Source organism: Hydra viridissima, unplaced genomic scaffold (assembly GCF_058129835.1).
Source record: "Hydra viridissima isolate aposymbiotic clone 2 unplaced genomic scaffold, HvirCarnegie_v1 scaffold_4, whole genome shotgun sequence".
In the NCBI taxonomy this organism is placed as follows: Eukaryota; Metazoa; Cnidaria; class Hydrozoa; order Anthoathecata; family Hydridae; genus Hydra; species Hydra viridissima.
In genome coordinates this window covers 2,030,084-2,052,405 of record NW_028324303.1, presented here as the reverse complement: position 1 = coordinate 2,052,405, position 22,322 = coordinate 2,030,084, and the positions used below count along the sequence as shown (strand labels likewise).

The 22,322-nt window shown below is 28.1% G+C and overlaps 1 protein-coding gene across 1 annotated transcript; it reads right to left on the bottom strand.

Annotated features, from left to right (window-relative positions):
- Positions 1 to 1,143: 1,143 nt before the first annotated feature.
- Positions 1,144 to 22,175, bottom strand: LOC145182455 (kinesin-like protein KIF16B). The gene is made up of 26 exons (XM_090083661.1): positions 22,061 to 22,175; positions 19,052 to 19,121; positions 18,877 to 18,963; positions 18,594 to 18,710; positions 18,373 to 18,405; positions 18,039 to 18,109; positions 17,669 to 17,781; positions 16,824 to 16,893; positions 15,677 to 15,749; positions 14,612 to 14,679; positions 14,395 to 14,495; positions 14,129 to 14,254; positions 13,958 to 14,055; positions 13,702 to 13,779; positions 9,365 to 9,496; positions 9,120 to 9,239; positions 8,811 to 8,862; positions 8,316 to 8,450; positions 8,001 to 8,160; positions 7,862 to 7,915; positions 4,447 to 4,500; positions 4,006 to 4,306; positions 3,653 to 3,803; positions 2,936 to 3,213; positions 2,605 to 2,844; positions 1,144 to 2,471 (listed from the first exon to the last, which is right to left on the bottom strand). Exons 1-26 carry the CDS (start codon positions 22,105 to 22,107, stop codon positions 1,620 to 1,622), a joined length of 3,681 nt encoding a protein of 1,226 aa, XP_089939787.1. The 5' UTR covers positions 22,108 to 22,175; the 3' UTR covers positions 1,144 to 1,619.
- Between the last annotated feature and the right edge of the window lie 147 nt (positions 22,176 to 22,322).

The window sequence follows — 22,322 nt, the reverse complement described above, 5'->3', positions numbered from 1 at the left end:
GTTTGCTTTTGATTTTTTTGTGCTCAGCACGCAAAACTCTTAAAAAAGTGTTTCAGGTTTCTTCCTTGGGCTTCTCTCGTGAATCAAGGGGGGAGGGGGGGGGGGAGTTTAGAGATCCCTTAACTCAGAAAGCTTGATGTTTGTTTGTAAAACAGCTTGATGATTAGTTATTTTATTTTGGCAATAAATTGTTCATTGAGCTTGTAGCTTAACTGTACAACTTGTTCATACGTGGGAAGGTCACTAGCAGGAAGATCATCTGGTAGTCCTACAAACCGAAAGCTTGTGTGACAAGTTCTACTTTTAAGTAAAACTTTGCAAAAATGTGTTCAGTATAAAAAAATGTATCTGCTTTAAATATTTTTTCAGTAGAAAGTAAAAAGAGAGAAAGTATCAATTTGTATTTTTTTTATGATTTATGATTTTATTATATCTTTTAAAATAAAGACAAAAAATTAATTTTTGATATTATCATCAATGAATGTGACAATAATTACCACACTTAATGAGCTACTCAATGTAAAAACACTCGCTAAATATGTAAGCTATAAAGATTACTGATATTGAACTATTGTTATATGTTGAGTCTATTAGATAAAGTTTTTTACAACAGCTTTGTGTTTCTTTTGTTGTTAATGTATTATAAAAATGAACGTTTTACATAAATAAAAGCTACTACCATTATGTTGGTTTATTTATGTGGAAGTTTAGTTTTACAGTTCCGTATGGCGCGCTATAAACGCAATTATTTAAACTTTTTAATCTTTCGTTTTTCATAGAAAAAAACTTGCCCAAATTAGTTTTTATTTTGAGTTAAAAATTTGTTATTACCATTTTTCCTAGTTTTGGTCAAAGAATTTTCCTCATCTTAAATTAATTCCATTTTTATCATTTAAAACCAATTTAAAATGAGAAAAATGGAATTAACCTAACATACGCTTTTTGGATGTCTTATTTACAATCAAGGAAACGACACGACATGAAATAAAGATTTTTTTTTAACAAAAATGTCATAGACACATACATAGATATATGGACTTCCACATATTTTAAGTTGATATCAGTTTGTGTAGACTTCCATAAAATGAAGGCGGTGTTCTTTTTGTTGACAGGTTTTAAATTAAAGGAAAGAAAAACAACTTATAATGAAATCTGTAAATAAAATATGGTTTAATTTTATGTTCAAAAACCGCACCCATCCAATGAAAGTATGAAAATAATATAAATGTAACTATTAAAAAAAACTAATTTGTAAAAAATATTGAAGCTATCGTACATATCACCTGAAAGTCTGAAATCAAAAAAATATAGACATAAATTAACATTAACCATGTGTTCAGAGGCATGCAAATTTCTCAACGAATAACTTTATCTCAACGAATAACTTTATCTCAAACAGGCAATATGTAGTCTAAAGAGTTCAATCTTTGTATAACATTTGATGTATATTTAGTTTGAAAAAACATTCGTTTTCCTTTTTATTTCCATTCTTCATCTTATATTACTGTATTTATGCTGAATTATATAAAAAATCTGCATCCTATAAAAATATTTTTTTTTTATAAACAATCAAGTTATGAGCAAGCGGTGCTATAAGCAAAGAAAAAATACACGAGAAATCATAAAATGATACACTTTTCATCTTCCGAAGTACCAGTTGCATCTGCTGATCTCTCACGCCGCTCTGCAAGTCTTAATTGTCTATCTAGTTCTTGTAGTTTTTTTCGATGGTCTTTAATTTTGTTTAGCTCTTCTTTTTTGCCACTGTCAGCTAATTCTTTTTCTAAAACTTCGGCCATCAAAAATAATTCTTCAGCGGCCATAGATGCAGTTTGTTTATGTTTCATATCTAATTTAGCGAGTTCGCGTTTGTCTTTTATAACTTTTTCTTTCGACAGTTTAAGTATTTCTTCGCGGCCGTTTAATTCCGCTTCTATAAACTCTCTTGTTTCAGCGTGCACCGTAACAATTTCAGATAGTTTTTTACGTTCCACTTCTAGAATGGAACTGATAACTTCTTTTTGGCGTTCGATTGATTTATATTTTTCACTCATATATGTCTCAATTTGTTTTTGTTCATTTCGATATCTCTCCTCTAGTTCTCGCAACACGGCTTTCTCACGTAAAATTAAGTCGATCTCAGCATCTCTTTCTTGATCCAAATCTTCGTTTTCTTCGGGCGATAACCCTTCCCGACCTTCGTTACCAGATTCTTGAGCGTGTTGCTTTTCAAGCAGATTGATGCGCTTTCGCTGCTTATACAAAACTTTCTTCTTTTCAGTGGCTTCTTTTTCTAATTCTTGATGCTCCTTTTCAATCAGCATCTCTTGCTTTAACACAGGTTCCAACTCTTTTTCGTACTTCTCAATTTGCTCGCGTATTGGAGCTACAAGAGCCGCTTCGTTCGCAAGATGATTTTCGAGTTTTGTTTTTGTTTCGCTAACTAATTGCGAAGCTTTCACCAATGCAAACTGAAAAAAACACATATTCAGCTCGCACATAACTACCAAATTTTTAAATAATATTTGGTCTCGTTTTTAAAACAAATTTATTTCAACAGAAATCTGACAAAAACCAAAGATAGCGCATGCGCTTCATATTCACCTGATGCTTGCCTAATAATTCCATAAATATCTTTCTTTTTTCAGCCAAATCTTCTACGTCTTCTTTATTTTTCCAGTCGAGAAGGTCTTTGTTATCTGTGATATTATTAACTCGTTTCATTTTAGACTCCATTTCAACCAATTTTTGGGTAGCTTCTTCTACCTTTTTGCGAGCTTGCCTACGCTCCAGCACTGTTTGCTCTTGGGTCATCAATTCCTCTTCCTCTGCCTTTTCAGCAACCTACCAATGCATTACAAATTATAAAAAAGGCTTTAGGCATCCTACAACAAGTAACAATAAAAAATAAGAAATGCTTTTCCAAAAAAATAACCTCAAGCTCATTTTTCACATCTCTGATCTTCTTTTGAATTTCTTCTTGATTTTTCTTGTGTTTTGTTTGCAAGGCTTCTAAAAGCTTCCATTGTCGCTGCAACTCTGTTTTTCCTTGCATTAATCCAACCTTACCCTGTAATGTTTCTAGTTCAGCTTTTTTCAAGTTTTCTTTAGCCTGTGAGATTTCGCTTTGTGCACTTTTGGTAGCTTCTTCATACTCAGCCTCTAGCATTTGCAAGTGTGTTCTTAACTCATCAGCTTTGAATGATTCCTTACCTAAAAAATAAGAGGTGTAGCATTATTTTTTTTTATCACTTATTCATAATTTATTTTAAGTAACTTGTTTTTTTCCAGTTTTAAATCTGACAAGCAATAGGTAGTTAGACAATATAAATTGTCCATGGCAACAAAAGTTATACACAATAACTAAACGAAAACTTTTAAACAGCTTTATAAATCAAAAGAAACAAAGAAAGACAAAAATTTTTAAATTTAGTCAATTCCAAAAGTGAAATCCCAACACCAAAATCTTAATGCTATCAATAAATTTGAAACCAATATTAGTCTATTGACATCCTTTTTCACCTTTTTACTAGACTGTAGTTTCACCTTTTTATTAGACTGCACCCAACAGAACAGCTTTTTTATCGAGGGAAAAATTAATTTCTGTTAACATATCTGTAAAAAACTTTTATAAACTTTCATATAAACCTACGCTCAACTGTTGTAATCATACTATTTGTTTCTTCAAGAGTCTCAGCAGCCGTTCTACGACTTTTCTCATATTCTTGTTGTAACCTGAGAACCTCTTGACGCTGATCTTCTATTTTTTGTCGCTCTTCAATCAATATCTTTTCCATTTCTTCCTTTTAAAATTTATAGTACAAAATTGACAAAAACGAATAAAGAATAAATATTAAAAATGTTTACAACATCATTATTAAAAATACCTACAATAGAAATATTTAAAAAATAACAAAAAAATGTGAAACAGCTTGTTTATTTCAAAAATAAGAAACAAAATTTTAGTAAAAATAAGAATGTTTTTCTATAAAAGCAATTACTTACTCTATGCTTTGCTAAGTTATCTTCTTGTACTTTTGCAGATTGAAGATGCTTTTCTTTCAGTTGCATTAACCGCTTCATCTCTTCATCCATTCGTTGTTTTTCATTCATCTGCTCCTGTTGTATCCGAAGTTTGAGTTCATGAAGTTCTCTCTGTGCATTCTCCCGGGCTCGGTCCTGTTCTTCTTTTAAACGTTTAAGTAGTATTTTCTCATCTTCTAGTCTCTTTTCTACTTCAATGAGCTTTCGATGTTGCTCCTCCTCCACCATTTTGCGCTCATTATGCAAACTATCCAGTTCCAACCTAAATAAAAAAAGTGCTGCTCATCGATTGATAATCAATGTAAAAAGAGATAAAACTGATTTCCTCAGTACTGATTATTGACATAAAAATATTATTTGATTGAGACATTTTATTGGATCAATTAAAAAAGGAATTTTTACCTGGCAAGTTGAAGTTTTTTGGCATCATCTACTTGTTTTTCTTCTATCTCTTTCCTAAACATTAAATATTTTATAAGCCTTTACTTTCTACAAATAATTAATGAAGTCATTATTGAAGTATTCTGTAAGTAAAAAAAATATTGCGTTTTATGACCAAGCTTTTATGGTAGATTTAGTTAAAAAACATGTGTTACTAAAGTTTCATTTAAGTCTTTTTACAGGTTCCAGTCTTTTTATAGGTACATTTTATAGACGCATTTATTAAGGGTTAAAATTTAAGTTAAAAAACACGTTACTGAAGTTTATATCAAAGCCTTTTTAAAAACTAACAGTTTTTTTTTTTTAGCTTTCACTGAGTTCTTTTATTTTATTTTTGATACCTCAAAAATTTAAGCTAAAACCTTTTTTTTAAATAATAATAATAAAAAAAAAAAAAAAAATTAAAAATGGCCTTTTACACTAATAGGCATATATATGCAATAGATTGTACAGTCATATGTATCCTGTGTGTATGCATTATATGTAATAGACTGTACACTTTCATGTGTATCCTGTGTGTATGCATGTATGTAACAGCTTCTACACCCCAGGAAAACATTCTAACATTTTAAAAACTCAAACATCAGTAGAAAGACTGTTCAGCAAACCTTCAAATGAAAAAAAAAAAAAAAATTACTTAAGACATTTTTATCAGTAATGAAAATTGTTTATGATTAATTGATTGATATAAAAGAAATTGTATCTTGTAACTTTTTTTTTTTTTTACTTTTTATTTGGCTTGCTAAATCACACTTTGCATTTATATTAAACTTTTGATTAGTGGCATGCAGCACACATCATCAGATAACAAAGCTAAAACTTCTAATTAACTACCTCTCAAGAAAAAGAAATCCTATAATTGAGGGCAAACTATAGACAAGTTAATCGGTTACAAATGGAGTGTATAGTCTAATGGGTCACCATCTTATAGTATATTTCTTTAAGCAAAATTTTTTGTCTGATTTATGAGCTGAATAGCTTGGGCAACTTTATCTTGTTTTTTCTAGGCCTTAGAGAAAAAAAGTTGATTATAATATGTAAAAGAGGAAATTAATATTAAAGTTAGCAGAAAGTATACACCAGTCTGCATGCAATTAAGTATGTGATATGACATTTTAAAATAGATATAGAATGTGCTTTAAGAAGTAATTATAATAAAGATAAAAAAAAAATTTATATTAAGGAATAAGCATAATTAGCATAACTTAAATAATTTGATAAATTAAAAAAATGATGGAAAAAGAATATCAAAAAGTGTTAAAAAGATAAAAAACTTAACAGAGTATTCAATCAATTAAAATAAAATTAAAACAGGCCCTAAAGTGAACCTAATTTAGCAGACTTAAACTGCTGAAAAAAAAAAAAAAAAAAAAAAAAAAAAAAAATCAAAGCTAAAGAAAAAACTTTGAATCTGATGATAGATGGTTTTAGTGCTAACATCCAAATGATGGCATTTTTTTAAATCTATTTGATATTTATCTATTTGATCTTGGAGAAATAATGTATGTTGATTACCAGTAATACTCTAAATGGTTATCAAGCTGAATCTTTAGAAGGTAGTTGAGTGTAACAACCTTTTGTTTTTAGGTTGAAGAGAGTAATCTAACATAAAATGTTATGTATAACATTTTGCAGATGAACAAACCAATAGTAATGAAAACCATATTCTGGATTAAACATACATAACATGAGACACTTAAAATTCATACAGGAAAACATTGTAAATGAATATTATACAGAAGCTAACAAAATCTGGACTGCATTCACTGTCATACTAAACGGCATAAGCTCTAAATTTTAAAAAAGGTTTCAAGATTTCTTAACTTAAAATGAGAAAATATCTTTTTATGATGATTATATTAAAATTTCATGATTACATTTAATAAAATTTTCATTATGGTAGAATAGAAGAAAATCAAGATTTTGTGGTAGAGCTGCAGAGGTTTCTCATGCCATTTCACTAACTGAACTTGTACATTTAAAAAACATTTAATGAAAAGTTACACCACTAATATAAGAGATTGGAAAAGATACATGTAACTTTTCTAGTAGCTATTAAGTGGCAGCATTTGTCTTCATGCCAAAGCACATCAGAGTTTGTCAAATTTGGCAAGTTCAAGTTTTTCCAGTTTCTTGAGTTTAAAAATTTTGTTCAAGTGTTTTGATACAAGTTTATCAAATAGTAAAATTTTTCAAATAGTTTGAGTTCAAGTTTGTCAAGTTTCCTTTTAAGCTTCTATATGCATAAATTTTTAATTTAATTTAATTAAATTTTGATTGAATTCATCAAGTTTTACAAGTTTATCAAGTTTTTGAATTTTAACAAAGTTATTTAACAAACACAACTATTTGAGAATATCAATCAATCCAACATGTTATCCATCATGAACATGAATCCATCATGTTATTAACATGTTAACAACTAATTAACATCATATTTTAATATCATGACAGATTCAAAAAATGAATTGGTGAAGTTTATCAAATACTAAATTTGAACTTGAACAGTTCTAAAATCGTGTTTCATTTTTTTGTCGATAGTTTCTTACTTTAAGGCCTTTGCCACACTAGCAAACTTTGGCAGCTAATTTTTTGGAAAAAAAAAAATTAAAGCTGTGAATTTAATTTTTCTTGTAAGAGTAATCAAGAATTAAAAGTAGAAAAACTAAATTTTTTAACAATTAAAACATTAAAAAAATTGATAAAATTGAAAAACTTGATAAACTTGATTAAAAAAACTTCAAAATAAAAAAAGAAATTCTTACGGAAGTTGAGAGCATTTTCAAAACACTTTTTCTTATACTGCAAAGCAGTTTTACATAAGATGAGTAATAATTCTTTTCTGAAGATATTTGGTGAGACTTATGTCTGCAACAGTAACTTCAAATGGTTATTTTATTCATTTGTAGAAAGGTTTGTGTTTGGTATCATAGATTTCATTTGGCAAATAGCACTATAAATTTTTGTTTAAAAAGGGTTTATGCATTTTTTTGATCTGTTTGTCTCGCAGTTTTTATTTTATTGTGTTTAATTTGAAAAGTATTTAGATAAATCTTAATTAAACTTTTAAAGTTTAAACACCTTTTATGAAAAAAAGGTCTACAGGGGAGGACAAATTTTCCCTCTTATGTGTCTTGGGAGGAAAAAATTTTCCCTCTCGGTGGAATGGAAGAAGGAAATCTTAAATTGGAAATCAGTGAAGATTGAGAAAGGATAGGGACATGTAACATTCAGAAGGGGGAACCTAATATCAAATTTAATAATGTGTTCAAGTATGTACCTTTCTATAATAGTAACTTGATTTACTGATAAGACCAAATTAGTCCATTTTCAACATGATTGCTTTATGTTTGGTATGTTTTGAAGAAACTCTCACCTCTTTCTTTCTAAATCTTTAGTTTCCTCATGATATCGTCTTTCCAATTCCAAGCTAGAGAAAAAAGCACTCTTAAAACATTTTGTATGAAAAATCTTTTTCTTACATTGTAATTAAGGCTAACATGATACTTGCTTACCCTGCATTGTAAAACAAGTAAGAAGGTTGTTCAAGATCTTTTGTTTCTGGAACTATTGAGGCAAGATTATCAACAGAGGCATACTTCTGACGCAATTTTGCAGCTTCACTTGGATGATTAAACCGAAACATATTTGTCTTTCCAAGCAGAAGGACAGCACCTTTAAAAGGATCACTTAATCAAAATAGCGAATTTAAAAGAACGCCATTTTGATTATTCTCAATGGTTAAAAAAAAACAAATTAAAGTGAATAAACCTGACAAAAAACAAACAAGTTTAAAATTTAAATTAAGATGCTTTTGAAAAATTCAAAACCTTGTGTCAATCTCAGAGGCTTTGTTACTTTCTTCCCATTAACATAATTTTCATCTGCTATTGGGTGAATTGTCACACTCCCTTCAACACTTTCGAGTATGCAATGTTGAGGCTCTATACCTGGACCTCTAAGAACTGAAACAAAAATATGATACAAATTGTATGAGACATTCTATACAGCATTTGTACCTTTGATCACTGTTAACAAGTCAAGGAAAATACATGTCCGTACATCACAAATAATGAAAATACATAGCAAATAATGAAAATACATAACAAACAATGAAAAAACATAGCAAATAATGAAAACACACAATGAAAAAAAGATTTGAGGAAAAAGATTTCAGTGGTTGTTTTGTTCATAAAAAAAAAATTTGTAGAAATTTAAAGAAATTTAAGGAAATTTAAAGAACTTTAAGTGAAAAAGAGCAAATAAACAAATCCCAGTCTTCTTTTAAAATAGCCTGGAAAACTCTTTCTTGACATTTCATTTACCTATATCTTGTTTAACAGATGCATCTTCTCTTCCTATATGAGTTCGGCCTTCCTATGCAAGTAAGAAAAAATTTTTCTTAATAAAATCTGTTTTACAATAAGTTCTTAATCAGAGGTAAAGTGTTCATTAAATGAAACACCTAAAAGTTATTAGTTACGGAAATATTTTAAATTTATCAAGAAATAAAATGGTGTCATTCATGTAATCATTGAGGAACTTTTTAAAAATGTCTCTTATCTAAAACGAGCATAACAGTACATTATGTAGAATTAAAAGAACTATAACTTTTTTAAAAAAAAGTTTTTTACATTTAGATGGTATAGTGTAACCCCAGTACTGAGTATGTCATCATCAATACATATAAGATGAGGAATTTCGGACTCCATCTTAATACCAAAACCTTCACGTCTAAAAGCAAGAGCTTTTTCCTAAATTAGAAATATGAAAAAAAATATATATATATAAAAAGATCACTTTTAAAGAAAATTATTTAAATCTTATGAACAAAAAAAACACTTTGCTAGATGATAAGATCGTTGGAGTAGATTTATACCTCCATGATCTTATGTGTTTCTTTCCATTTATTGTTCCAATCTTTGTAAAGCTGTTGCACTTGGGCTTCATTTTTTTGTAACTTTTCTGTCATTAACTTTTCTTCATTTCTACTGTTCGGTGTCAACAAACTCTAAATACAGTAAGCTAAAAAATATACAAATAATATAACCTCATAATTATAATGCAGTAGTCTGCAATCAATGAGAAAATGCTAACAAAGACGCAGACTTTCTCTGAAGAAAAAAAATTTCTGTAGAAAGCTCAACTATACTATGGCTATAAAAAACATTTGATTTCTATGATTTGTAAATCAAAAGACTTATTGCGAGTTACATTATACAGAATAAGAAAACAAGTTTGATTTAGCAACTTAATTATATTCTTTTTTAAAACATGTTGACATATTGAATGATTCCTAAAAGATTTATAAAAGCTATTACTACGCTAACAACAAAATTTACACAAGAACATTCTTTTTCAAGGTTAAAAGACACTTTTAAAGACACTCTACTTTTTCTCATGATGAATGGAATAATGTAAATTTTCTATTTTTTTACTTCAGGCACTCACACAAGTATTATATTAGTGTTGTGAGTCTACAAAAGACAGTATTGGATTGATTGATCTTACTCCAATTGATTTTATTAATATTTGAAGATGTGTTAAACATTAATATTGATTTTTTTGTTCAGGTTGTATTCAGCGATGATCTTCAAAATTTTGATATACAAAGCCAGGTTCAAGTGTTGCAGACCAGGAGAACAACACAAGCTGGAATGCATTGTGAGCACTGTGAAGCACCCAGCATCTATGATGGTTTGGTCATGCATATCAAGTAGGGGTAACAGTCAGCTTTTCATTGTTCAAGAAGCAATGAAACAAAATTAGTACATGATGTCCTGCAGACCAGACTGTTCCACAACTACAAGAGTGGTTTGCTAATGGTGAAAGAGTGATTTTTATGCAAGATGGTGTTTCATGTCACACTGCAAAATCCATAAAAACTTTTTTGCCAGTGAGAATATCCCACTACTTGATTGGCCTGGCAATTCTCCAGACCAGAATCCTTTTGAAAATCTATGGGAACTTGTCAAATGCAAAATCAATGATTACATAATGACAAGTAAACAGAAGCTCATAGAACAACTGATTGAATGTCATATGCTGAATGATATGGTGTTAAAATCCAGATGTGAAGGCATTTAGCTCACAGTACATAAACAATATGCCACAGCATATAAAAGCTCTTTTAAAATCAAAAAGAGTCAGTACCAAGTAAGTTTCATAACATACTTTGTATATGTCAATATATGTATTATTTAGCCAAACAAATCTGCAATTTGTTTTAAAAACAAAATTATTATTGCTTTTGAAGCCTACACAGGCCAGGCTATGCTGAATGTTTCCAGGCTAGGATCAGGCCTAGGATCAGTATTTCCATGGACTGTGATGAACATGTTTTCCATCAGCAACTCATTGATTGTAAAGTTTTCTATTTTTTTTTTTTTTTGTTTTTTATTTGTTCAAAAAAATATTTTATGTGTTTTTTGTGACATGTTCTTTTAACTGTGATAACTTGATGATATTTTTTTATTTTGTTTTATAATAAAATATAAAAATGTGTATTAATCTAGAGACAACAAATAGTTAACACAGTGGCCTTCACATGTATGATAAAATTCAATATAAAAATGACAATTCAACATATTTTTTTTGCATAAAATTCATCATAAAAATTAAATTAAGATAAAACTTTGAGCAATAAAAAAAGAAGAAAGTAGTAAGTACTAACAGAACTATAAGCAGAACTAGGCCAAACAGAAATATTTCAATTCCTGAAAATGTAAACTGCAAGATATATAAAAAATAACTGCAAGATATATAAAAATTTTGTTGTATCAATGTATTATATTTCGTTTTATCAATATATTAATGTCTTTCTAAGCAATCACTGAAAATTGCAAAAAGGTTTTAACTCTCATAAAGAATTAGGCTCAAACTAAATCAGAATGTCTCTTTAAGTCCATATCCTCGATGCTCACCTTGAAAAATTTATGGGGAACATAAGAGCTTAATCAGAGCAAGGCAAGCAATTTCACCAAGACATATTGAACTTTAAACATTAATAGAATACTAAAAAAAAAAAAAAAAAAAAAAAAGGATGGAATTCTATACTAGGAGGCTTATTCAAGAAAACAATTTGCAGCGCAGTAGAAAAATCGTCTCATTTCTGAGTAGTTTGGAATTTGTATAGTTGTGAGGCCAGTATTGTTCTATTTCTAACTGTACGAATGAAAAAAATGAAATTCTTCTGTGTTACAATATCTATAAGAAACTTTAGACTGTTCACAAAACCAGAGATTTTTTTGAATACTGCTTTTCCATGATTTTTAGATAGCACTTAGCCAAAGACAAAAATTGTGTGACAGTGTTCTGATAGCATTATGGTTTAAAAACACGCTTCATTTGATAAAATTTAGTTCTTGTTTTTATGACAACTATTTAATATTATTAGTGGCAGTGATACCTAAAAACATTTTAAAAATTTTTCTTTAATAAATTTTTTTTAAATATTATATATTGTAATAGTCCTATTTTTTTTTGCCATAAGTTGCATGAACTAAAAATAATACCTGTTTGTGTTTAGAATGCAATTTGTCTAGATTTTTATACATTAAGTTCCATCAGTAGTTACAGTATGGTACAAAAGTTTAGAAACAAAATTTTTTTCAGTTTTTAGAACATATCTTTTCAAACTTTCTCAAATCAGCTGAAATAAAGAAAATAATTACAAAAGCTGTGAAAAGAAACATCTAACAGAAAGATTTCTGAACTTTATGGTGTATCAAAACTAAGAATAAATCACAGATTATGAAGAAAGATTTCGTCAGTGCAAAACTATTGAAAACAAGCCTCACACTGGAAAACCTAAAGTTACAACTAAACAAAGACACAGATTATTGGTAAGATATTCCAAGAATGATCCTTGCAAGACTGCTGTTGAACTTAATACAATTATTGTCAGTTTCACATAACTGTATTAAGTTCAACAGCAGCCTTATGAGGGCCATTTTTGAAACACCAATTATGTCAAAGTAATCTTTATGCCTGCCATCCAGTTAAGAAACTTCTGATATCTACAAAAAATTTAAAAGCCAGAATAAAATTTGCAATAGAGCATACTAGTTGGACAGTTAATGATTGGTCAAAAGTCTTTTTCTCTGATGAATGAATGTTTATGCTATTCAGCAGTAATAGAATAAGGTAGATCAGACATCCAGTAGGAGTAGGACTCAATCTAAAATATTAGTTACTGACTGTTAAACATAATAGAGAAAATGTTATGAGGATGTTTTAGTTGTGACAATGTGGGTCTCATTCATCACGTAAAAGCTATTATGAACCAGAGAATTTATTTAGACATGAAAGTGCTATGCTTCATGCAAAGGATAAAATGACTCACAAATGGATCTTACAACAAAATAATGATCCAAACCTTTTTGGATCTGTTAAGGATTATTTTAAATGATAAAAATTAAAAGTTCTTAAATGGTCCTCACAAAGCCCAAATCTCAACACTATTGAGCATCTTCAGGAGGACACTGACTAACAATTACTTGATAGAAAACAAACCAATAAAGACCATTCGTTTGATTTGATTGAAGAATGTTGGTATATCATTCCTCAGGTTGTTCTCATTAATTTAGTTGATTCAATGTCTAATTGCTGTGATGTTGTTTTAAGGGTAAATGGATATGCTACCAAATACTAGCTGTCTTAACACAAAATTGACATTTTAATGATTTTTGAAAAAGATTCTTATCAAATTTCAGTTGGTTCTAAACTTTTGCACAGAAGCCTTTAAAAAAAAACTAAATTTTAATTAACAATTACAATTTATAACTTTTGTTGTTTTTATTATGAATTGAACTAATATAAAGAGCATTTGGCAAAAGTTTCAGCTGATTTGAGAAAGTTTGTGAAAAGTTATGTTTTAAAAACTGAAAAAAATTTCATTTTCAAATCTAAGTAAAATTTTTAAAATATTCTAAAAGAAATATACTAGGCAAAGATTATGTTACATAATGTAATAGAGGTTTAGCCATTACTTTAATTTGAAGCAGCAACTAACATGCAGAAACTTTGGTATTTTTATTCAAACCAGCTGATACCCTTGCAATTCTTAACAAACAGTAATTAATCAGAAGGTACAATATTAAAAAACTAAAAAATTGTTAAGAGTTGTTATGGCCAAAACTGTTCCAACCCAATGTGGTAAGAATTGTTAGTATTAACATCTGCCCTTGATGCAAACTATCAGATACTAAAGCATACCTTGTCAACATTTTGAAGTAACATTCTCAAACTTTCAATTTCTTCTCGTAGATCGCGAATAAGTTTTACGCTTGCATCCTATTTGCAGAAAGAATTTCCAATAAATTTCTTTTTATGTAAAAAATAACAATGCCTATTGCTATTGATATTTGTTATTATATTGCTAACGATATTTGAAAAGTCAGGATGAGTGAGGTAAAAGATATGTGTGAGGTAACAACAGAATAACTTTTTGCCAACAGCAATATTTTCCTACCTCATTAATTGTAGGTTTGTTTATAATATTCTTCGCACGGTTAGCATACCGTAATGTGCTGATAGTTTCTGAATAATTTATATCTGCAGGAGATATAGCTAAAGACACAGAAAAGTTACTTAATGGAAAACTATTTGTAAATTAAACAAACAATGTAAATTCATTTATTACCTGCAATCATTATAGTTTTAGAGTTTCCTCCAAGACTGTCTTTAAGCAACCACGTTAACACTGAATCTCTGTAAGGTACAAATAGCTTTTTTTTTGCAAGACTTGTATCTAAGTTTGAAGCCTCCGCTAAAAAATTGAATAATTAAAAAGTAAAAATACCAATATTAGAAAGAGTAAAATTTTTGAGGAGCTGAATGTAGAAATGTAATGATAAATTAATGAACAGCATTTCTTTCTCTTGCTATTCAAAAGACAGTTAAACCAACCTAATGCTGATATAACACTTCCCAGTGTGACAAGAGATTTATTAATATTAGCTCCTTCTTTTAAACGCTGACCAGTTGCTCCAGTTGAATTTGCTCGCTCACTAAACCAACAAAATGTATTTTGATATTAAACAAAAGAAACAAAATAGGTATTATGAGAAATAAAAACAAGCTAAAATGTTAAAAACAAAAAAAACAAAAAAATGGTAAAAAGTACCTTCCTGCTAAATCTACAAGATGAATTTTACTGACTGTTTCACTGGGCATATCAGTGTAGAATTTTGCCTAATCAAATAAATTATATAAAAGTGTAGCCAACATGTTTAAAAATCTTGATATACATTAGGTTCATAAAAATATTTAAATTATATGAAATGAGAAGCAACATGAAGTGGTAGCAATAACAGCACATTGATACAGCCTATCACCAGCAAACAGACATGTAAGGATTATAAGTCAAAAGATGAAAGTAATGATCAATAGCTAACAAATACAAGTAGCAATCTAAAGTCAATAGATATAAGAAATAATCATCCAGAGGAAAAAAGAATAAAAGTAAAGACTGTCCAGAATGATGACCCATAGATGATTATCATTATGGACAGTCTTCAATGAATGTTGACTTGGGAAAACCTTTTTTTTTCTACATTTCAAGTGGAGTACTCTGGAGTTGCATTGACCCTGATCACTTAATAAAATGTATTAAACTTGATATTCTTGGTTTCTTAACTTTCTTTCCAATCTGTGACCAAAAAGAGACCTTCACAATTTGATGTGACTGACTGTTTTTCCTCTGAACTATAAACATTTTTGCTAAAAAATTATTTGAAACATAAAAGTTTTTAGGCCACTCATCCAAAATCAGTTTTCTCACTTACTTTTGAATAAAATTTATTTGTTTACAATCAAATTTTTTAAAACTAACTTTACATTACTTGAAAGGGAGATAAATTTGCTTTAAAACAATAAAAAAAAAGTTACCAAAATTAAGTCATTGGTTCTCAAAATATTTCGAAAACTTCATCGGTCATTATCATTCCACACCATTTTTTATTAGCACTATATTTTTGTAGACTAAAAATATTGCTTTCCTCTTTATTCAATTTTTTGATTTATAAAGTGAGTTCATTCAGGGTTCATTATTTGTCAGTGGATAAAGCACCAATAGACGTACCACATTAAAATTTTTCCAAAACTGCAGTTATTTTAGCTTGAAATTTCAAATACAAGTTTGCATAATAAAATTATTTTGATGCCAAAATAAAGAAGACAGTTTTCATACCTGAGTGAAATTGATTGTGAAGATGGCATGTGATCGGCTACTGGTATCATTCATATTTGTTGAAGCAGTTGTTCTAAAATAAAAAAGTTCTTTTCTACATTTCAATTATTTCTGATTGATGAACAGATCAAATTTAACAGTTTAGGCATTGAATAAGCATTTCTAACATAAATAACATAGCATCCTTCTTTTATTTATTTTGACTTTTTCCATTGCCAAACTTAAATAAAACATAGAAAACCAGGAGTGGGGAGTTGGAGTCATGGGTTTTTAGAAGAGTCAGAATCGTGAGCCTGACTATTTGTTTTTTCAAAATTTAAATGTTATATAGCATTTAAACATTTATGTAGCATGTTCTCATATACCTTTTTACAATATTTGTTTACAAAGATGTGTAGTTCTTGCATAGCGATTCTAATGTAGTGGCAATTTAAGGTATTCATAGCAAATACCCAATGTTGCGGTAATCAGTTTGTTAGTTAATTGTTGGCTGACAGCTTTTGAGAATAAAAACAAGATAATCATGGAAAACTGTAAATCCTTTTTTTCATTACTCCAATTTAATTTGACAAATTTAAATTTGAACTTAAATCTGTATAAAATAAAAAATGTCAGACCAGTTTTACATTTTACATTTAAGTTGCATTTGCTTGATGAATACAGGGAAGATAATATTTTTTTGTAAATCTTTCATTTTTACGTATCACTTTTTAACTGTTAAAGATAATCCCAAAAGGTTAATATTGCTTTACTTTGTTTCTGGTTTTTTAACTTTAACTTAATTTTTTCCTACTGATGCATCAACTGCTGTTCAAAATCAAAAAGAGTCAGGAGTTGAGTCAAGAGTTGGTTTTCCAAAAACTGACTCAGGTCTTGAGAGTTAGCTTTTCTTATTCAACTCCCCATGTCTATAGAAAACTGAAATCAAAAACCAAAAAATTATTGCTTTAAAAGCACAATAATTAATACAAAGCTACTACACTAATAAAGCTGTAAAGGTAAAACAAAATAATAATAATAATAATAATAATAATAATAATAATAATAATAATAATAATAATAATAATAATAATAATAATAATAATAATAATAATAAAAAGAAATATACAAAGACCTTTTTTTTAATTAATGAAAAAAATGTTAATACCTAGTATTGTTTCCTATATCCATCAGTCTCTCAATGTCATTATACTTAGAGACCAAATGTTTACTTAAATCTACAAAATCAAAAAATTGGAAAATTTACTACCATAAGACCAATAAATAATTATAATTTGATGAAGTTCAATAAACTTAAAGGTTTTTAATTTATGATCAAAACAAAAAAATTTCAAACAAAATTCCTTAAAGTTTTATTTTCTTCTATATTGAATTTTGCTTCAAACTGCAAAAGTTCTACATTATGTTGATACCTAGTATTGTTTCCTATATCCATCAGTCTCTCAATGTAATTATACTTGGAGATTATACAGTATGTCGCTGTATGTACATAAACTTTTGCTATAAGTATGTAGCTGTATGTGATACTTTAAAATCTCCTTCTGATACTTTAAAATTCATAAATAAAATTTAGTATCTCAGTAAAATAGTTTTCTTTTTCTTACTTTTCTTGTCGAAACGAAAGCTTAATTTTATGATACTTACACAATAATCAAATTAAAATGTCATTAAATTTAAAATAATCTTTTTTAGTGTTTGGCAAGTAATGTAGCAGCAAAGTGTTCAAAGGGTAAAAAGGGTATCTATATATTTATTAAAACTTAACTTTTAAAATTTTAAGGCCACAGAATGTCATAAGGCATTAGGGTAATGTGAGAGTATGTAAATTGCGTTTCCTCAATTTAAGATTGCTAAAAAAGTTTATTTTTTGTCCTTTATAAAAGTTTTTAGTTGTATTAGATATTGTCAATTGTAAAAATGTAAAAATCTCAATAGTTAATATTACCTGCTAATACAATAATTTTAATTATTGACGATTTATTACATATTTACCTTGAACATAAGGACCATCTTTTGGATGTTCACGCACTTTTAAATTAAAATCATCTTTTTTTGTTGTTGGTCTAAGTAAGTCTCGGACATGCTCATTGTAGATCTCCAAGTAACTAAAAAACCCACAAGTAAATTTAAAAACAAAGAAAAAGAAAAAGAAAAATTAGTGCCTTTGTTATACTGAACTTAACGTGCAGCTACATTGAACTTTACTTTTGTAATTCTATCTAAAATATTAGATTTTTAAAAATAAAGATAGCAAAAAATATGGGGAAGTATATATTAAAACCAAACCATTTTAAGTAGTTTTTAAAAAATCTTTGTGCAGAAAAAAAATATCAAAACAATTAAATCTATTTTTACTCCTTACCTCACTTCAGTTTTAAACTCGACTTTGTTTTCATTGTCTGCTTGGTCATTTGCCATTCGTGAATAAAGAGACTAAAAAAAAAACACAAATATTTTATTAGGAGAGGTTTATTTACATATTCTATAATTAGTTATTTTCATTAGTGACACTTCACCACCCTCTATTTTGTAATTCTATAATCATCCAACTTTATATGTTCTACGGCTCTCAAAGTTTTCTATGACATTTTTATAATCATGAAATTACCAAAAATTACCCATTGTTTAGCACATTAAAATCTATAGTGACTCCACTTTATTAACTATAAAACTTTTTAATCTCAATAAAATAATACCTCACAAATTCTAGGTATGAGTCCAACAGCATCCTAAAATCCAAATATATTTCCATAACTTATCATAACTAATTTTAAACTTAAAACAACAGCATAAACTTTAAACAACATAGTTTTTAACAAAATTTAATTAAAATAAACAAAATTGCTTTTTAACTGTTTAAGAACATCACAATAGTAAACTCTTGTGTAATAAACTTGAATTATTTTACAAAACTCACTGGACACCCCATCATGCTGTATGATTTCCCAGCACCTGTTTGTCCATATGCAAAAATACATGCATTGTATCCTTGAAATGCTGAATCTATAACATCCATACCAAGGTCCTCAAATACCTAAAAAATCATTATTTTTAAATTTGTATTCTGTACTCTGCACTAAAAAATACTACCTATAAAATGCATTAGAACAGATCACTCTTTAAAACAATAAAAAAGTTAAAATAAATCTAAACTGAAAAAAAAAAGCAATTGATAAATGTTATCACCATTTCTAACATACCTGTTGCTGGTTTGTAAAGTTAAAACTGTTGCTATCGACTGACCAGTAAGAGAAATCATAAGAAAATTCTTTGATATCATTTTCTATCTAAACAAAAGGAAAAAGTTTTGGGCAGAATTTTTTTGATAAGACAAAATAAAGACCTGGAAAAGTTTTAAAAACGCTTTGATCTTACTGATGGATTTTTTATAGTTATCTTTTTCCCTTCAACTTTTATGATTATAGAAGCATTCATATCTCTCTCCCTAAAAAAAAAAAAACAATTCAAAAAGTCAAAATACTTAAAAAGCTTCAAACAAATATGTTGTCAAGAACACATAACTAATTTGTATTTAACATGTTGTCTACAGAATATCATTACACCCATACCAAATATTTTTTGCTCACTTCCAAAATCTAATTTTAAGTCTTAATTTGTATGGTAAAAAAATTTTAGTTTGTATATTCTTATTTTTCTATCAGTTTATTTCAGATGCTTGAAATTGAGTTTCCATAACCATTGATAACTTTTGTAAAGTTTTGGCAAAGATGGCTAGATAATACACTCCAGAGGAGACTTGTGAGTCTATTTTCAATGATGATTTTGAAGAAATAGAATCACCTGATACATTGGATGACAGTTTTTAAAGATACCTTTTACATACATTTTATGGTGATTTCTGTATGTTTTTGTACTCTATTTTGGGCTCTTATCCGGAAGATGATTGTTGTGGAAAAACTTCCTGCAAAAACAGGAAAACCTTGTACAACAGGTTTTAACACACAGTCAATAAGAGGAAGTGATTGCATTAGGGAAGACAAAACAGTAGAACTTTAGAACTCAAGAGCTAATTTTGCATTCTGCCTAACAAAATGATTACCATCTGAGTTTACAAACAATACCCACAGATCAAAGTTCACATTCTAGAATTCAAAAACAATTACAACAGGATCACAGAGATCAGATGATAGTATACCACTCAGATCTTAGAAACACTTTAAGATGGAGCTACAAAGAAGGAAGTCAGTATTATGGAAGCATTTTTCAAAAAAAAAACTTTTTACCTTTATAAAAAGTTAACACCAAACTCTGAATGCAACTATTTGTTGAAATTAGAGAAGTAATCATAAAAATTTTAATTGTTAAAAGAAAGAAAAATCAATTGTTCAAACCTATATAAAAGGTTCATATTGTAAAAACAATCTTTAACAATATAAAAAAGATGTTGAAAATCAAAAAAGAAGAAAGGAATTTTAATACATTTGTAGATAATGTTCTGACAGCTGTATTCAACATGTTCGTCGTTACCATCTAAGGGATGGTTATAACATTCTTAGTAGATATCACAAATATTTTAAAACTCCTTAACATTTTTAAAACTTATTATACTGCAAAAAAAAAGTAATTGTAGCCCATTATTAACTTTATTGAAAAAAAAAAAAAAAAAAAAAAAAAAAAAACAATTAAAATTTTTTAAACATTAAATTGTTAAATTCTTTAGTTATTTATTTCTCTTTAAAGTTGACATGTACATAAATTAAACAGCTTTTCAGCAACCTATAAATCACATTTTGTTATAAATCACAAAAATCCTTTTGATCATCAAAAATTAATGTTTTGGGTTGATAGTTGCAGATTTTAGACATAATGGAAGACTAAATTCTAAGCCTAATTTTGTTGATTCCAATGGCACTCCAACAAAGACAAAGTAGTAGTAGTAGTAGTAGTAGTAGTAGTAGTAGTAGTAGTAGTAGTAGTAGTAGTAGTAGTAAAGCAAAATTAAATGACATCAAGTCAAAGGAAAAGGTGAATGTGAAGGAAAACAGAAGTACAGAGCATCTGAGTTTGCAAATTTTTTATTAGTCAGATGATAAATTATCTGATGATTTTTTTTGCAGCAATAACTTGTTTAAAACTTTTAATGTAAAATTTAGTAATAAAAATCCAAACAACAAATTAATAAATTCTTGTTTAATATTTTAGCAATCAGTAAGAAAATAGTGATAATAGTGGTAAATAAGGATAAAAACTCTAAAATAATGATAAAAGTGATGAATTTGCATATTAAGCATTTTTATATAACACTACTGTAGTAATTACTATTTCCAGTGTAAATATATTTGTTACTGCAAATTTCTAGCAAGCTGTGATAAATCTTTTCCCTTTCATTCAGATCTTCTCAAATTATGCTTAAAAGATTTTAGATTTATGCACTTTTACCAAACAGCAATAATGCCAATGCTTGCATTACACTGAAAAAATCTTCTATATTCCAAAAACTACCAACAAATCTGAGATTACTAAGAAAAAGATTTTTTATTATAGTTAAATTAAAACAAATGAAAAAAATCAATGGAATTTTTTACTAACTTTTTAATCTACTTATAATGATATATCATTATAACTCAATAGTATTATATTTTTAAAGTATTAATGAGCACTGCTATAATAAATCTTGAAAAAAAAAAAAAAGAACACTGCTACAATAAAAATTGATAAAAAATGAAAGCAATGTTTTATTAGAACGGGAAAAATAATCTAGAATAATGACAAATAAATTCAGACAGAGGTTGACTTATAAGTCCACCTATGGATAAGATTTTCAGGTGCTGATTATTATGAGCATCTTAGTCAATAGAAACCAATATTTAAAGTTGATATTTGAGTATGAGAATTTTATTCGGTTATGCTATATGAGGTATCAGCTTGTAGAATCTTTTTAAAATTAGATATCTAAATGTTGTAATTTCAGTCTTCCATGTGTTTTTAGAACAAACTGAAGCAGATAATCAGCAATATAAGCATAATATAGTAAAAAACTTACAATGCAGTAAGAAAATTTATTCATGATATTTTAAGGAGTTTTAGGCAACAAACATCCATTTTAATAAAACTTTAAATAAACCATTTAAAATCCAATCTATAAAACACAATCAAGAGGCTTTTAAGTTTAAAACTTTATCAAAAGCTAAAAAAAAAAATTGCTATCTTGATATTTTCTAAAAAATACATCAAATTAGGTTGTGTATTTATAGTACAACATCTAAATTTTAATCTTATCATATATAAAAGTACATAGTATAGGATGATATTAGTCATTTGTTGATATATTTTTCTACTTATTAATTTTAGAAATGATTTAATAAGTAGAAAAAAAAATCAATTAATTTTTAAAAAGCAAACAAAACTTTTAAAAAAATAAACCTCTTGTTAATTGGGCGAACTCTAACTGCAACTTTGACGGAAGCCATGTTCCGGTGAAATGAGTAGACTGTAAACTACATCTAGCTTAAAACACAAGAGAATAACAAAATGTTTTATCTGGTAATATATACATCCATACAATAAAATACTACTTAAGTTTAAGGTTACCTCTGAGGGTTACTTATATAAACAACTAAGCTAAGTGTAGGTTACTTATACATGTACTCCTTAATGTATATGTATATGGTTATGTGTACACACA

Coding starts and splice junctions, on each gene's coding strand:
- LOC145182455 (XM_090083661.1), bottom strand. CDS start 22,107: ATGGCTTCCGTCAAAGTTGCAGTTAGAGTTCGCCCAATTAACAAGAG. Junction 14,255..14,394: donor AAGTGTTATATCAGCATTAG/GTTGGTTTAACT, acceptor TCAATTTTTTAG/CGGAGGCTTCAAACTTAGAT. Junction 7,916..8,000: donor TACTTGTTTTACAATGCAGG/GTAAGCAAGTAT, acceptor TTTTTTCTCTAG/CTTGGAATTGGAAAGACGAT.